We start from the raw sequence: 16,925 nt of genomic DNA on the forward strand, positions 1-16,925 counted from the left end.
TTCATGTGTTTTTTTGGAAACTCTATGCGGGCTTTCATATGTCTTGCACTAAAGAGAGGCTTCCATAGGGCCACTCCGCCATAAAGGCCCGACTGTTGGAGAGCTGCAGTGATAGTTGGCTTTGTAGAACTTTCTCCCATCTCCCTACTGCATCTCTGGAGCTCAGCCACAGTGATCTTGGGGTTCTTCTTTACCTCTCTCACCAAGGCTCTTCTCCCACGATGGCTCAGTTTGGCTGGATGGCCAGGTCTAGGAAGAGTTCTGGTGGTCCCAAACGTCTTCCATTTAAGGATTATGGAGGCCAATGTGGTCTTTGGAACCTATCGTACTGCAAAAATTATTTCGTAACCTTGGCCAGATATGTGTCTTGCCACAATTCTGTCCCTGAGCTTCTTGGGCAGTTCCTTTGACCTCATGATTCTCATTTGGTCTGACATGCACTGTGAGCTGTGAGGTCTTATATAGACAGGTGTGCGCCTTTCCAAATCGAGTCCGATAGTTTAATTAAACACAGCTGGACTCCAATGCAGAAGTAGGACCATCTCAAGGAGAATCACAAGGAAATGGACAGCATGTGACTTAAATATGAGCGTCTGTGCAAAGGGTCTGAATACTTATGACCATGTGATATTTCACATTCTTGTTTAATAAATTTGCAAAAATTTCTACATTTCTGGTTTTTTTTTCTGTCAAGATGGGGTGCAGAGTGTACATTAATGAGAGAAAAAAAGAACTCTTTTGAATTTACCAAATGGCTGCAATGAAACAAAGAGTGAAAAATTTTAAGGGGTCTGAATACTTTCCGTACCCACTGTATACTCCCTTCTTCCCTGGACTGGTTCTGGTGATATTATTCAGTTAATTCTAGCTCTGGTTGCAAGCAGGTGGCTTGCTCTCATCTGTAGTATTGTTGCTGTAACTTTAATGAACAACTGCCTGTGTCATCTGTGGATAAGATGTTCAAGCTTTTTCCCCCATGTGTCCTCGTGTTTAACTTTAGCGTTTAGTGGGGTTGATGACCAGCCCATCCTACCTGTTCTCTATTTAGGGGCCAGCACTAGGGATACATAGTGTCAGGTATCCGGCTCGGCGCATGGGTGCGACACCTATCTAGGGTGGTGAGGGACCCCAGGGACCAGCTGTAGCTTTGGTCAGGGATCATCATCTCCCCCTTGCCTAGACAGAGGGGTCCCCTTCCCTTCCCTTTTGCAGCTTGCTTGGCACTTCCCCGTACCTAGCGTGACATGTGTAGAGTATCCAGATGCTTGCAACAACCAACGTGCATTTCAGATAATGTGCACCTTGTGGATATCTTGACCACTTGGTAGCAATAATTTTTCCACGCTGCTCTTGCCTACTGGCTGAATTCTTGCAGCATTCTGAATGCTTGATCTTATGATTTTTTTTACTATATTTACTAGTATTATTATTAATCATACTTGTACACGCCTCTCAGAGGTCGTATGGATTGTCCTTTGTGGTTGGACCAAAACTCTGTGACTTGCATCCTACCTACCGGAATGCACAGTGCCTCATCTGATTAGTAGGTCCAGCATAACATCATGCATGTTTTGTGCCACCAAGATGAGGTGGCACTGAGCCTATGAATGAGAAGAAGCCCCGGGCAATCCGCCAGGTATGAAGCAGTTTATTGGGCTCTGGTTCTGTGGTTCCTGCAAATCTTTTTGATCATCTAATATATTTTTGTACCTGGAGCTGTTTGACATATAGGGGAAATCGGCCCTAATAATGTTACAGTGTCAGTCAGGTCCATATAGACCCAGCAGTTCTGGGATAGCTGTCTTGGTTATCAAGTGAAGGCTGTTCGCTCTAGTTTGCTGGGGCAGCTGCTATTCTACAAGGATGTATTTTAACATTTTAGATCCGTAGTGTATAATCATAAATTTAAGAAGATCCTTTGTACTATGCTTAGATAGTAGCGAGGAGAAGAGTTTGCAGAATCCACCATCATTTCTATCTCACTAACGTCTCCACTACCAGCACCACTAAGCTCCTGCACCAAAGATGCTGGACAGCTCCTTCCAAGTGTCACGTTTCACTGAGATCTGTAAGGCTAGTTTCACACTTGCGTTGAACGGTATCCGTTGCATTGCGTTGTGTGACGGATGCAACGGATGCGTTGCATATAGTGGCGCAACGGATCGTACAAAACAACGGAAAGCTTTTTTTTTACTTTTTATTTTTTTTTCTTATTTACAGTTGTACTGGCAGCAGACTATTGTGAACGATCAGCTGATCACCCGGTGGCCGTGCGCTGAGCTGAGCACTCTCAAAAGCCGGCTGACGGGCGCTGAGCTGAGCGCTCTCACATGCCGGCGGTCGGGTGCTCAGCCGAGTGCTCTCAAAAGTCGGCTGCCGGGTGCTTAGCTGAACGTTCGGCCACCGAGAGACAAAATAAAGTTTATGCGATTTAAAAAAAAAAAAGAGCATGCGCAGTGATATCCTACGGATTGCACTGCTCAAGAAAAGTTACATGCTGCGTTCCTCCCGCCCGGCGCAGCGTTAAAATAACGACGCTGCGTCGTACAGCGGATGCAACGCTGACACTAACGTTACAGTGCGTTGTCCATTCAAGTCTGTGGAGAATAGCGCAGTGCGTTAACGGACTGCGCTATTCTCCATAGTGACGGACTGCACTGAACGCAAGTGTGAAAGTAGCCAGTTTCAGAACTAAACAGACTTCTATTTCTGTTGGATCCATGATGGGCCAAACAAACTGAAACAGAAATTGTAATGGATCCCATTTGCTTTAATGATATTCAACAAGTTTTTATTTTTATCTACTGGGTAATAGAACATAGCAGATTATACGACTTTATCCACCAAAAATAACCTCTGACTCATCGAATGGCTAATGCAATGACAAACAAAACTGTTCTTGCTGTACTATCTATCAAACTACAGTTGTGACAGTTAGGCAGAGTTTTAGTTCAGAGCAGGCAAATCACTGGTCATTGACCGATGCAATGCATGCTGGAAAGTGAGAGAAAGGACGTTCCAGCACCTGTAGTGCTGGTAGAATACTGAAGGAGTGAAACAGTGATTACCAAACTTTGATGATGGGAGCAAATGAAATCCCTCCTTCTTTTGATGCAGCAACTGCAGAATACTCATTAGGCTCATTCATCTAGAAATATTTTTTTCTATATTTAATGCTAGGGGAGACTACTTCTGTACACACAGCATTCTGTGGAGCATGCCTTTTTTGAATTCTATAACTTAATAGAAAACTGCCTAGAAAATTTACCAAGTCACTGGGATGGCTGCCACACTGCTGCGGCGGCCTGTCATTCTTCTTCCCAGGCCGTTCATTAGGCTCATACATATTCACTGCTTCCTCCACCCACCGACATCTGTGATTGGTTGCAGTCAGACGAGCCCCCACTATGAGTGACACTGTGTCTGAGGCTTTCAATCACAGACACCGGTTGGCGGGTCTATATCGTACAGTAAAATAAATAAATTGGCGCAGGATTCCCCCATATTATGATTTCCCCAGCCTCGCCACTCTGCCAATCCCTTCACTGGCTTCCCATCGCCCAACGACTCCAGTTCAAAACATTAACCATGACATACAAAGCCATCCACAACCTGTCTCCTCCCTACATCTGTGACCTAGTCTCCCGGTACCTACCCGCACGCAACCTCAGATCCTCACAAGATCTCCTTCTCTACTCCTCTCTTATCTCCTCTTCCCACAATCGCATCCAAGATTTCTCCCGTGCCTCCCCCATACTCTGGAATGCTCTACCACCGCATATCAGACTCTCCCCTACCATGGAAAGCTTCAAGAGGAACCTCAAGAACCATCTCTTCCAACAAGCCTACAACCTACAATAGTCCTCAGTCCAGTAGACCACTGCGCAACCAGCTCTGTCCTCACCTATTGTACCATCACCCATTCCCTGTAGACTGTGAGCCCTCGCGGGCAGGGTCCTCTCTCCTCCTATACCAGTCTGTTTTGTACTGTTAATGATTGTTGTACGTATACCCTCTTTCACTTGTAAAGCATGGCGCTATAATAATAAATAATAATAAAGCGGCTACAGTGAGCCGTGCAATCAGCGGTGACGTCACTCAGGTTAGCCGCTGCCACAGCTGCAGTCCTCCACCTGTGACCGCAAATCACCCGAGTAACGTCACTTCTGATCGCGCGGCTCACTGTAGCACTGCAGTCGCTGCGTGGACCCCACAGTGCGCAGTCTTGTTGGGTGACGCTCGCTGTGAGCTTCAGATGTAGAGTTTTTGCAGCGGGAGCGTTTTTTGGGGGCCAAAAACGCGCATCTTTGTGGTCCCAGAAAGATGCAATGTGCGCACATAGCCTAAGGCCAGTGGCTCTATAAATCCATCCACTGCGCTGGAGCGACGTCTTTGTTATTCCAGGTAACCAATTAAAGCTTGGCTTTCATTTTCGTGAAGAAAAAAAAAATGAAAGTAGCAATCCCATTGGTTGTTTTACCGAACACTGTCCCTCTATGACACTGCCAAGTGCTGACTTTAGTGTCCGCCCAGCTGACTCTTCTCCATGTAACAACGCTTTATATTTTCTTCCACAACCTAGTACAATACAATATTATGTAATTCTAGACTGTATAACCCCATTGCGGCAGAGAGCGGCCACTGCGCATGCGCTACCTCATCGGCCCGCCCGACCTACGCCATAGGCTCTAGTCATTTTGCCCCGCCTCTTACGTTTTCACTACTGCGCCTGCGCGTCTCCACTGCGCACTCGTTCACTGCCCATAACTACGGCCACGCCTTTTTTATTTTTTTTAACGTTTCCCTCCGGTGACGAGCACCGAGAGCGCGCGCGGGTCACCTGACCGTCTTTCCCGCCACTGGGAACGCGGCCGGACCGGAGATTGAACGAGGACCAAGCGCGTTCGCGACGACACCAGCTGCCCCTCCCCCTTCCTCCACAGACACATACGATAATACCGGCAGTGCACGGACATCGCCGGGACACAGCCGCATCCCCCGGAGGCCCGCGGCTTGTCGTGTACTGCAGGCCCATCACTGAGTGCCCGGCCGCAGCCCGGAGCCGCCTCCTGTCACTGGCTGCAGCCGCCGAGGAGGCCCAGGCCGAGGATTAGCAGCCCGGAGGCCTCTGCGGCCTACACCGCCCCGCCTCCCCGCCGCGGATGGAGGCGCTGTGAGCCCGGGATGTGAGCCCCGCCGCCCGCGCTGAGGATGGGCGCCCCCCAGAGACCGTGAGCCGGGACTGAGGAGCGGGGACATGTGCAGGGAGCCCGCCTCCAGGCCGCTGATCCATGGGGAGAGCCCGAGCGCCGCGCATCTGATTCTGTGTGTGTGGAGCCCGCACCCGGGAGGAGGCTGCGATGAACCCGGTGAATGCCACCTCTCTGTTCATCTCCGCGAGCCGGCTGGTGCTGAACTACGACCCCGGGGACCCCCAGGCCTCCGCCGCCGAGATCTGCAGGATTCTGCCCTTCTTCAGACAGGCCCTGGGCTGCTGTGCCTGCGGTGAGCCGGGGTGGTGTGAGCAGAGCCCTGTGCCTGCGGTGAGCCGGGGTGGTGTGAGCAGAGCCCTGTGCCTGCGGTGAGCCGGGGTGGTGTGAGCAGAGCCCTGTGCCTGCGGTGAGCCGGGTTGGTGTGAGCAGAGCCCTGTGCCTGCGGTGAGCCGGGGTGGTGTGAGCAGAGCCCTGTGCCTGCGGTGAGCCGGGTTGGTGTGAGCAGAGCCCTGTGCCTGCGGTGAGCCGGGGTGGTGTGAGCAGAGCCCTGTGCCTGCGGTGAGCCGGGGTGGTGTGAGCAGAGCCCTGTGCCTGCGGTGAGCCGGGGTGGTGTGAGCAGAGCCCTGTGCCTGCGGTGAGCCGGGGTGGTGTGAGCAGAGCCCTGTGCCTGCGGTGAGCCGGGGTGGTGTGAGCAGAGCCCTGTGCCTGCGGTGAGCCGGGGTGGTGTGAGCAGAGCCCTGTGCCTGCGGTGAGCCGGGGTGGTGTGAGCAGAGCCCTGTGCCTGCGGTGAGCCGGGGTGGTGTGAGCAGAGCCCTGTGCCTGCGGTGAGCCGGGGTGGTGTGAGCAGAGCCCTGTGCCTGCGGTGAGCCGGGGTGGTGTGAGCAGAGCCCTGTGCCTGCGGTGAGCCGGGGTGGTGTGAGCAGAGCCCTGTGCCTGCGGTGAGCCGGGGTGGTGTGAGCAGAGCCCTGTGCCTGCGGTGAGCCGGGGTGGTGTGAGCAGAGCCCTGTGCCTGCGGTGAGCCGGGGTGGTGTGAGCAGAGCCCTGTGCCTGCGGTGAGCCGGGGTGGTGTGAGCAGAGCCCTGTGCCTGCGGTGAGCCGGGGTGGTGTGAGCAGAGCCCTGTGCCTGCGGTGAGCCGGGGTGGTGTGAGCAGAGCCCTGTGCCTGCGGTGAGCCGGGGTGGTGTGAGCAGAGCCCTGTGCCTGCGGTGAGCCGGGGTGGTGTGAGCAGAGCCCTGTGCCTGCGGTGAGCCGGGGTGGTGTGAGCAGAGCCCTGTGCCTGCGGTGAGCCGGGGTGGTGTGAGCAGAGCCCTGTGCCTGCGGTGAGCCGGGGTGGTGTGAGCAGAGCCCTGTGCCTGCGGTGAGCCGGGGTGGTGTGAGCAGAGCCCTGTGCCTGCGGTGAGCCGGGGTGGTGTGAGCAGAGCCCTGTGCCTGCGGTGAGCCGGGGTGGTGTGGGCAGAGCCCTGTGCCTGCGGTGAGCCGGGAGTGGTGTGGGCAGAGCCCTGTGCCTGCGGTGAGCCGGGGTGGTGTGGGCAGAGCCCTGTGCCTGCGGTGAGCCGGGGTGGTGTGAGCAGAGCCCTGTGCCTGCGGTGAGCCGGGGTGGTGTGGGCAGAGCCCTGTGCCTGCGGTGAGCCGGGGTGGTGTGGGCAGAGCCCTGTGCCTGCGGTGAGCCGGGGTGGTGTGAGCAGAGCCCTGTGCCTGCGGTGAGCCGGGGTGGTGTGGGCAGAGCCCTGTGCCTGCGGTGAGCCGGGGTGGTGTGGGCAGAGCCCTGTGCCTGCGGTGAGCCGGGGTGGTGTGGGCAGAGCCCTGTGCCTGCGGTGAGCCGGGGTGGTGTGGGCAGAGCCCTGTGCCTGCGGTGAGCCGGGGTGGTGTGGGCAGAGCCCTGTGCCTGCGGTGAGCCGGGGTGGTGTGGGCAGAGCCCTGTGCCTGCGGTGAGCCGGGGTGGTGTGGGCAGAGCCCTGTGCCTGCGGTGAGCCGGGGTGGTGTGAGCAGAGCCCTGTGCCTGCGGTGAGCCGGGGTGGTGTGAGCAGAGCCCTGTGCCTGCGGTGAGCCGGGGTGGTGTGAGCAGAGCCCTGTGCCTGCGGTGAGCCGGGGTGGTGTGGGCAGAGCCCTGTGCCTGCGGTGAGCCGGGGTGGTGTGGGCAGAGCCCTGTGCCTGCGGTGAGCCGGGGTGGTGTGGGCAGAGCCCTGTGCCTGCGGTGAGCCGGGGTGGTGTGAGCAGAGCCCTGTGCCTGCGGTGAGCCGGGGTGGTGTGGGCAGAGCCCTGTGCCTGCGGTGAGCCGGGGTGGTGTGGGCAGAGCCCTGTGCCTGCGGTGAGCCGGGGTGGTGTGAGCAGAGCCCTGTGCCTGCGGTGAGCCGGGGTGGTGTGGGCAGAGCCCTGTGCCTGCGGTGAGCCGGGGTGGTGTGGGCAGAGCCCTGTGCCTGCGGTGAGCCGGGGTGGTGTGGGCAGAGCCCTGTGCCTGCGGTGAGCCGGGGTGGTGTGGGCAGAGCCCTGTGCCTGCGGTGAGCCGGGGTGGTGTGGGCAGAGCCCTGTGCCTGCGGTGAGCCGGGGTGGTGTGGGCAGAGCCCTGTGCCTGCGGTGAGCCGGGGTGGTGTGGGCAGAGCCCTGTGCCTGCGGTGAGCCGGGGTGGTGTGAGCAGAGCCCTGTGCCTGCGGTGAGCCGGGGTGGTGTGAGCAGAGCCCTGTGCCTGCGGTGAGCCGGGGAGCAAATTAGAAGTTCAGGAAATTCACACAGCTCCTTTCAATGTGCAGAGAGCTCTGACCTGGACCCAAGTGGTGTGTAGTGGCTCATCTCTAGTCTCCAGACCTGCATTCGGCAGCCTCGGAGGTGTATGTGAGCCATCCAGAGAAGTGCAGACAATCCATGCACTGGGCCATGCTCAGCCCGTGTTTCCCACATGTATGTATTATCTCAGTGCACAATGGCGTGGTCAACAATTTGTGTGTTTCCATCTATCTGTACCTTTCTCTCGCTCTATGAAACGAGAAAACGAAAAGAGGAAGCTGGAGATTGCGTGAAAACAAGCAGAAGAGAAGCTGCACTTAAATGTTTGGCTCCACCATGATGCATCGAGCACCTGGGCTTGGTTTGGACAGTCATTGTCTCTTTTTTTAAAGACAGAATTCGCATAGGGCTGGCACGGTACAAGTACCGAATGACCACGAGTCTCCTGACCTGGACGTGATGGTCTCATGGAGGAGGTCAGGAGATTCGCGGTCGGTCCATACGTTACAAGTGTTAATGTGTGTGGTAGGCAATTTATCATCCACCTGCGTCAGTTTTTTGGGATCAAAGTTGCTAAAGTCATTGACACTGTATTTTGTGACGTGCACTTTGGTAATTGTGCCGTACAGCAGTGCCACCTTTTTGCTAAGCTCTCTGATTCTGATTAGAAGGGTGATAAGACGGGTACAAAAAGTTTCAAAAATTTTATCACTTTTTTTTTTCTAAAAAAGCAGGCAGAACTTAGGAAAAAAATATGGCTGCCACATATACTATAATGTAAACTGCTGCATGGACAGCCCAGAGGTGCCAGAATTGTGTGGAAGTGCCTCGCTCCTTGGTGTGTGATGAGCCTCGGTAAGGCCATGTGCACATGGGAGATGTACCTGCAGACTTTTCTGCAGGTATTTCTGCACGTTTATGCAGCAACTCCCCGGGATCTGCAGCTATCCAAAGATGCGGTATTTCTGCAGAATTGTTGCGGTAAACCTGCGCAATCAGGGCGGCATTCCCGGCCTCTAGCTCCATAGTGGAAAGGCAGGAACTCCACAGATAATTCCACATGAATAATAGACATGCATTTACATGTGGCTGCGGGACATCGGTAGCATTTTCCACAGCCGCAAAAATTGCAGCATTGATACAGCACTCCCAAAATCCCATAGGATAACATGGAGAGTGTCTGTACTTGCGTAAGCCTGCGAATTTATCGGGAAAATCTAGAAAATCCGCAGGTACGTTCTCCTGTGGGCACATGGCCTAAGGTCCTCTGCCCCTCATCACAGTGAGCACACTTTCAGTTTCACTTTCAGGATTTGCTCCTATATTACAATATATCTGGCTTGTCTTGCTGTGATTGATTGGGGAGAGTGCTTGGTGAGATATTTTGGATTAGTCACTACAGCCGCTTTAGTCTTAGGCTATGTGCCCACGGGTACAGTGTCCTGCGGATATATCCGCAGGACATTCCGCAGGTGCTCCCAGAAATCCGCAACAGAACTTTCTCTGTTTCAATGCTGCGGATGTACAGTGGAATGTCCTGCGGATATGGTGCGGGCATTCTGCATTGAGGATACAGTACCATGGCTTCGGCACTGCATCCTCAATGCAGAACAAGTGCTGCAGTGATCGGGGTGCTCATACTTACCTCCATCATGCAGCACCTCGCTTTCCGGCGACCGGGTCACTCAGCGTCTGGTGCACTGTGCTGGAGGTGGGCGGGCCTGAATTAGCTCCGGCTGTCACATGACCGGAGCTCGTGCAGGCCCCGCCCACCTCTTCCTTCCTGTACCTGGCTGGATCCACCGCGCTGCTGTACACCGGACGGAGAAAGTGACATCGTTGTATTCTATCAAGGCAGGTAAGTATATGGGACCCTGTGGAGAAATCCGCAACAATAATTGACATGCTGCAGATTTTTCCGCACGATTTCTGCTGCGGAAAAATCCGCAGCGTGGGCACAGCATTTCCCAAATGCCATAGAAATGGCTGTGGAGTAGCTGTGCTGCAGATTTTTGGAAAATCCGCGGCTTTTCCGCGAGAAATCCGCAGCAAAATCTGCGCATTTTCCGCAGCGTGGGCACATAGCCTTATAAAATGAAGGTTCATTTATACTACTCGAATATAGTGAATGAGTATTTCTAGGAACTTTCATTTAATAGTCTTGCAGTCCACACTGGCTCAGGGGCAAGAAAAATGCTTGGTGATCAGGTGACATGAGCACTAAAGATCATTGTTCTCAGAATAGGAGTTGTGGTGTTGAAAGCAATGGTGCCTATGTGCATTATTGCAGATTGTTCAATGTGCATCTTCAGCGGAGCCTGCCTATGGAAACAAACTCAATCAGCCATCACCCAGCAATCATGCTCGTTTATGGCTGTGTGCACACGTAGCTTTTTATTGTAGTTTTTCAGTGCAGACTGGGCAGAGAACCAGAAGGGAATCCTGACGCCAGCAAAGCGAACCCTGAAGTCTCATGAACACGTTGAGCATTTTGTCCTTGCAGAGTAAAATATCAATTCTTGCAGTGCTTTTTAGTACAGATTACAATAGGTGCAATGAATGAGAAAAATCTGCTCCAAAATGGATTGTGTTTTTGCTGCTGCGGTTTTCCTGCCAAGGGATGCAAAAATGGTGCAGAAACGTCTGCGCCAAATACTAATCGTGTGCACATTCCCATAGTGTGTGTTGTGCAGTATTAACGCACTTCAGACCTTTATTTCCACAATGAGTGAGTTCTTGATGTTGCAGATTTTCTGCACCTTTTGGGTTACTTGAGCGTGGTATTTTATTCTTGTTTTTAATCTTTCTTGATATGTTAGCTTTTCAATAGAGCTGCTTTTGTTTGATTATTGGTTTTTGTCTTTGGTAATACTGTGATAGTAGTGTGTAGATTACATGCTGGTTTAGTGCTTTTGCACATGTGCATTTTTAACTTGCAAATTTTCTGCATCTAATATTCTATGGGGAAAAGCTGCACGTAAAGCTCAGAGTACGAGTGCAAGAGACATTGACAGGTTGTGGACTTGAATCACGCATGGCAGTGATTACAATGAGTAAGAATACAGTGGGTGAGTTCTATAAATCCCATCTACTTTGCTGTTTGTTTTTTGCACAGCTTCAAACACTGGTTTCGGGAGCTTGGCCTCAGGCCGTATCTCCTATTGTTGTGATTGTATGGGAGCGTCTTGTGCTGGAGGTGCCGCTCTGCACACCGGGGACCAGTCGCCTCTTCCCTCCTGTAAGCCGTCCCTTATTACATGATTGGTGCCGTGCAGCGCCTCCTCTGTGTTGACATCAGAGTCTCTGGTATGTGCAGGGGGAGTGTCACTCAGTGCCGACAGCGGGGAGAACACACACTGATATAGTCGTGCATCACTTGTAAGAGCTCGGCCCATCTTTTGACTATTTAGTTTGCTTTTTGGATGTCCATTATAAAATGGGTTGAGGAGGATACTGACAGATACAGGGGTCTTTCTCTGTGTGAGAGATATTGTCCTTTTACATTGAATCCCATCATATTCATATGGTGTAAACTAAAGTATAAAGCAGGCGTCCATGTATGAGCAGATTATGATCCTTGTGCGCAGCCTCAATACTTCTCGCTGATGAATGTAGACTCCATGAAACTACAACACCATACAGGCATTGTCTATGGAGGCATATTGGGAGTTATAGTGTCACGCATTTCTAGATGCTTCCACTTCTACGTGATTTTTAGCTTACATTCAGAGGATTGGGTTGGTAGTTTCCCAGCAGCTGGTAGGATGCACACCAACCAATTCTGTAAACCTGTTCTGTTAAAATAGAAAAGTCACTAATTCCTAAATTTTGCTCTAAAGTCATCAGCGTCCTGTTTTACCACACTTGTGCAAGGTAAAGGGCTCCAGGGTAAATGTCTGCGAGAGCTTGGACTAAATGCCATAGACTATTGCTGGAGATGCCCCCGATGGAGCAGCTCTCATGACGTGTACCATGTGGGAATAATTTACACTGAGTGGATTGGTAGGAGTCGCTGACCTGATGTAGCATCGGATTCAGACACAACAATGTCTGTGTGTGCAGCCATGCATGTGTGCTCTGAGCCAGCAACTAGTGCAGTCACTGGAACAGTTTTATAACCACGCTTAGGTGACACAGACAGCCACCGCACAAAAGTAAACATTTGGGGGTAAAAAAAAAATATCTGTTATGGAGCTGTGTTGTTCAGTGTTCTTAGTCATGTGGGCTATAGTCTGCCGTACTGTGCCATGCTCACATTACAGCGCATTGCTTCTTAAAGGGAATCAGTCAGTAAGGCCAGACCTGGCGCTGGTCCATATATAAAGGTGTCAATGAATTTATATTTCGTTCTGTCACTGCATTCCTGAATAACTAGGATTTTAACTTGCATGCAAATGAGGGTCTCCAAGCCTATGTAGCTTCATTGCCCACGGTGACGTCTGCTGGTAGGCAAGGAAATCCCAATTTGGTCTAGGAGGCTGGTGGGAAATCAACCTGGGAAGTCAGTCCTGAGAAGTGCTCCGTCACCTAGAGCAGAGTTCCCCCCCCCCCCAACTCCAGTCCTCAAGGCCCTCCAACAGTGCATGGTTTGAGGATTTCCTTAGCATTGCACAGGTGTTAGAATCATCATCTGTGCAAGTGCAATTATAGCATATGCAATGCTAAGGAGACCCTGAAGTCATGCACTTTTGGTGGGCCTTGAGGACTGGAGTTGGGGAAAACTGATCTAGAGCACTTAGCGAATATCTTGAGTATGCAGCAACAGATGATATAAAGGCGTCAATGAGTTTACATTACTAAGATCCGCATGTCCCTCTATGCGGATTGGGGGTTTAATTTTGCTGACTGGTTCACACATGGGGTGATATAATTTACCGGGGTTGACGTATATTTCCTGACTTAGTATCTATAGAAGTGACTGTTTCCAAACCCAAGTTAATCTTTCTATTTTTTTCTTAACAGGAAATTTGCTTGAAGACCCCATATCTCCAATCAATTCAACTTGTCAACATTACGTTTGCAAGCAGTGCAAAGGCAAGAAGATGATGATGAAGCCCTCCTGCAGCTGGTGTAAGGACTATGACCAGTTTGAGGAGAACAGCCAACTGGGCATCTTGGTGAGCTGCTACAAAAAGCTTTGTGAGTACATCACCCACACACCGCTGGCACAGGACCTATTGAATACTCTGGATTGCTCGGCCGACATTTTGGCATTTCTTCCAGAGGAATCTGTTGAAGAATCTATACCCGAGGAGGAACATGGAAAAGCTTCTGAGCCCCCCTCACCGCTGTGTCCTTCTCATTCCCCTTTACCTTCAAATTCGGAACTGGCTACTGAACCTGAGGCAAGCATCTGCCCCATTCCCCAACATACACTCGATCTCCATAGTGAATGCACAGTTGCTAATGGTTTGCCCAACTGCAACGGGCTGTCACCTGAAACTGCACTGTCTGTAAATATCCCATCCCCCGAGAGTCCGGTCACCATCGATCTTTGTTGCACGGCTGTTGATATTAAAACAGAAGATCTGTCGGAGACCTTGGAGACGGTCTGTGACCCGGTTTCAACTAGTGAATTATGTGCAGCTGGACTCGATATATGTGGCTATAATGATGACCTGAAAAGCAGTGACCCTCTGCTGCTGAGTGTAGAGGAAGTCCTCCAGAGCCTGGAAACTGTTTCCAGTTCAGACGTCACCGACTGTGACCTCCAACACACTCTGGACACGTCCGTGTCAAACGGAGCATTTTTGGATCTTTGCCCGCAGCCCCTTACACATACTGTTCTGTTGTCTGACAGCCATGTCCCCCCTCTCGGTGTCTCTTGCACAGCAGCGACCCTAAAAATGGTGAAAACGAACCGCAAGCGGTCACGTTCCGAGAGCGACAGTGAGAAGGTTCTGCCACTTCCCATCTCCAGCATTATTCTCGGGCCAGCCCAGACTCCTTTTCTACTAACTCGGGAAAATAGAAACTTCTTGCAGCCCATTGTTACGGTCCCCAACGGGGGTAGCTCATCCAAAATCAGTAAGACAATTCTTTTATCCAATAAAACATTGAAGAAAAATCCGGAGCACATGCATAAGAAAACACATCCAAAATCCAAGCCACCATTGCTGAAAACTAAGGACAAGATGAAGGAGAAACTCCCCAGCAATAATGTGGTTCCTGGAAGCCCAACAAAAACTGTTTATAAAAAGCCCCCAGAAAAAAAAGGCTGCAAATGCGGACGTGCAACTCAAAATCCAAGTGTTCTTACCTGCCGAGGCCAGCGATGTCCTTGCTACTCCAATCGGAAAGCTTGTCTGGACTGTATTTGCCGTGGCTGCCAAAACTCTTACATGGCAAATGGGGAGAAAAAGCTGGAGGCGTTTGCTGTGCCAGAGAAGGCTTTAGAACAGACCCGGCTTACTTTGGGCATTAACGTGACCAGCATTGCCGTGCGCAATGCCAGCACAAGTGCCAGTGTCATTAATGTTGCGGGTTCTCCCGTAGCGACGTTTTTAGCTGCCACTTCCCACGATGATAAAAGCTTAGATGAAGCGATAGACTTACGATTTGACTGTTAGCTGAGCCGGCTTTTCCTGGCTGGAGAATGGTTGCAGTTTTATGGCAGCTATGGTTCTGTTGGGTTACCTTGCCAGAGCTTCTGCATATAGATCACTTGTATCAAGTGTGTTTATTGCTAAGTTATGTGTTCATGTTTGTGGGCTCGGGACTGGGTGGGAGGACGGGGCGAAGAATTCTGTTGTAAGAGGAACTGGAACCCTACCGTCTGTCGTCAGTTTTCTATTCTTCAGTATGAGGGTTTGACAAGAAGTCGTTTTTTTGTTTTTTTTTTTTTATTTTTTGTTTGTTTTTTTTTTTTTTTTTGAGAGATGCACCTGATTTATAGAAAATGATCTTTGGCAAGAAAGAGCAACCTCACAACAACCTCTTGTATCCTGTCATACATTGTTTTAACCATAGCCATCCCTATCCATAGCTATAATGGGCAATTAAAATGCTTGGACATGAGTCCAAATTCCACAGTAATTTAGATAGACACAATCAATATGAGGGTCTTTGACATTCAGCAATATATCCCCCAATCCCTGTCAATCACATCCCATCTAATGTACACGCTGCATTCCAAAGAAGTAACCGACCCTTCAGTCTGTGTAGTCTCCCCACTGCTTACTACTGTCCATAGGTCACACAGGTATCATTGTATACACATGTCTGTCTATACACTTGGCTGTGGATGTTCGGAATATCATTTCTGCCTAAATATGTAATGACCGTGTGCTTGGAACGGATGGAAGATGTCACACACTTGTTCGTCTCACATTCTTGCATCGGTCCTTAAGAGGACAGGATAACTGGGCCGCTATAGTCATGACGTTATTGCCTGTATTCAAAGTTATGTATTTTGAGGCTGAGAGAAGTTCTACCACACATGGAATTAGAAATGGGTCACTTGTTTCACGTCACCTATACAATGTGCACACAAGGCACTTATGGAGCAGCCGGCTACTTCCATCATGTGGCCATCAGCTGCTTTCAGATGGCTCAGATGTGGTCATGTTCTAGCATTTTAAGGCCACAAGACTTGCAAACCCCCCCCCACCCCAATATATAAAATAACAACTGCTCTGTTTGATCTTATTGCAAATCATAGGGGGGGGTCTTGGTTTTGTGACCCTAATCTTACCATTTCACATATTGGATTAGTTGTCATGAGACAGAACTACCTTGTCACGGGATCTATTTCTAAGAACACCACCTTATTTAGTGTAGAGTAACAATCAGCAGAAACGTTTCACCCTCTACATCTTGGGTACCTATACAAGCTTGGTCTATACAGTATCTGTAGTTATACAATGTGCTGGCATGGTGCCTTTTTGTTTTCAACAATTTTCTAAAAGAGGCCAATACCTCCAAGAGTTGTGCAAGTTTTGTTCACAATTAACTTTATTCCTCCTGTTATTCACGTCAACTCAAATGTCATCTCTCAGGAGGGTTTTTCTGTCCTTCATGGAGCCATTGGAGAGGGTGTGCTGGATAATATCTCTTGTATTTATTTACTCCAATAGGTTATTTTTTAACATTGCAAGTTTTTTCACCTATTTGTAAGTTGGCCTGATCCAACACCTCAGACTCCCACCCTTCTGAAGATCATAAAGACAAAAATTCAGCCCACCGATCCTGCTGATCACCGCTCTCTGCCTGGACCCAGCGCACGGAAGGCTTGGCTGCCAATATTCAGGAATGAAGTAGAGAAGAACGTCCAGTGCAGTCCTCAGATAGTAGGTTAAAAAAAATCCAACGTTTATTGGGGTAATTCCATAAGATACATAGCGGTCAGCAGATAATATACACCTATTCTAGGACCCCCATTGAACTATGCGTTTCGACAGTCTCTGAACATGACTAAGACTGTGTCGAAACGCGTAGTTCGTTGGGGGGTCCTAATATACACCTATTCTATCTGCTGACCGCTATGTATCTTTTATGGAATTACCCCAATAAACGTTGGATTTTTTTTAACCTACTATCTGAGGACTGCGCTGAACGTTCTTTTCTTCATTTCTCAAGATCATGGCTCAGAGATGCTCAGTCAGTATGAAGTGCTTATTGTCCGTGCTGGAAATGGCCTAGTTTGGTGATCTTCAGCAGTTTCACAGAATATTGTGGTGGTCCTCGCATATGACCGCCACTCAATTTCAGAGGGGAGTTCTGGAGTTTTTTTTGTTTTTTTTTCTTTGGTGGTGGTCTGAGACCCTCAATGGTTAGCAAATTATCACCTATCGTGTGAATATGTGGTAAGTTGCATTATTGGGGATAAAATTTCAATAGCAATCTTCTATTTCTGAAATGGGTATGGTTTACTGGTCCTTTTAAAGAGTGGCTATTATTATTTTATTTTTATTTAATAGTTATTGATGAGTATTTGCAAACTTATGATGCTAATATACTTCATTAACTTGTTTTCCATCCTTCACTCCTAAAC

At 50.1% G+C, this 16,925-nt stretch overlaps 1 protein-coding gene across 2 annotated transcripts; it reads left to right on the forward strand.

Annotated features, from left to right (window-relative positions):
- Window positions 1-4,749: 4,749 nt before the first annotated feature.
- MSL2 (MSL complex subunit 2) lies at window positions 4,750-16,222 on the forward strand. 2 transcript variants are annotated; one of them, XM_075341035.1, is made up of 2 exons: window positions 4,750-5,505; window positions 12,896-16,222. In XM_075341035.1, exons 1-2 carry the CDS (start codon window positions 5,361-5,363, stop codon window positions 14,500-14,502), a joined length of 1,752 nt encoding a protein of 583 aa, XP_075197150.1. In that variant the 5' UTR covers window positions 4,750-5,360; the 3' UTR covers window positions 14,503-16,222. The 2 variants fall into 2 exon arrangements, with proteins under 2 accessions (XP_075197150.1, XP_075197151.1); XM_075341036.1 differs by having other exon boundaries at window positions 5,459-5,543.
- Window positions 16,223-16,925: the final 703 nt, after the last annotated feature.

Source organism: Anomaloglossus baeobatrachus, chromosome 3 (assembly GCF_048569485.1).
Source record: "Anomaloglossus baeobatrachus isolate aAnoBae1 chromosome 3, aAnoBae1.hap1, whole genome shotgun sequence".
Taxonomy (NCBI): domain Eukaryota; kingdom Metazoa; phylum Chordata; class Amphibia; order Anura; family Aromobatidae; genus Anomaloglossus; species Anomaloglossus baeobatrachus.

Bases quoted from the DNA above. Each gene is read 5' to 3' on its own strand.
- MSL2 (XM_075341035.1), top strand. From the start codon at position 5,361: ATGAACCCGGTGAATGCCACCTCTCTGTTCATCTCCGCGAGCCGGCTG. The intron at 5,506-12,895 runs GTGAGCCGGGGT...TTTTCTTAACAG, and splicing joins CCTGGGCTGCTGTGCCTGCG to GAAATTTGCTTGAAGACCCC.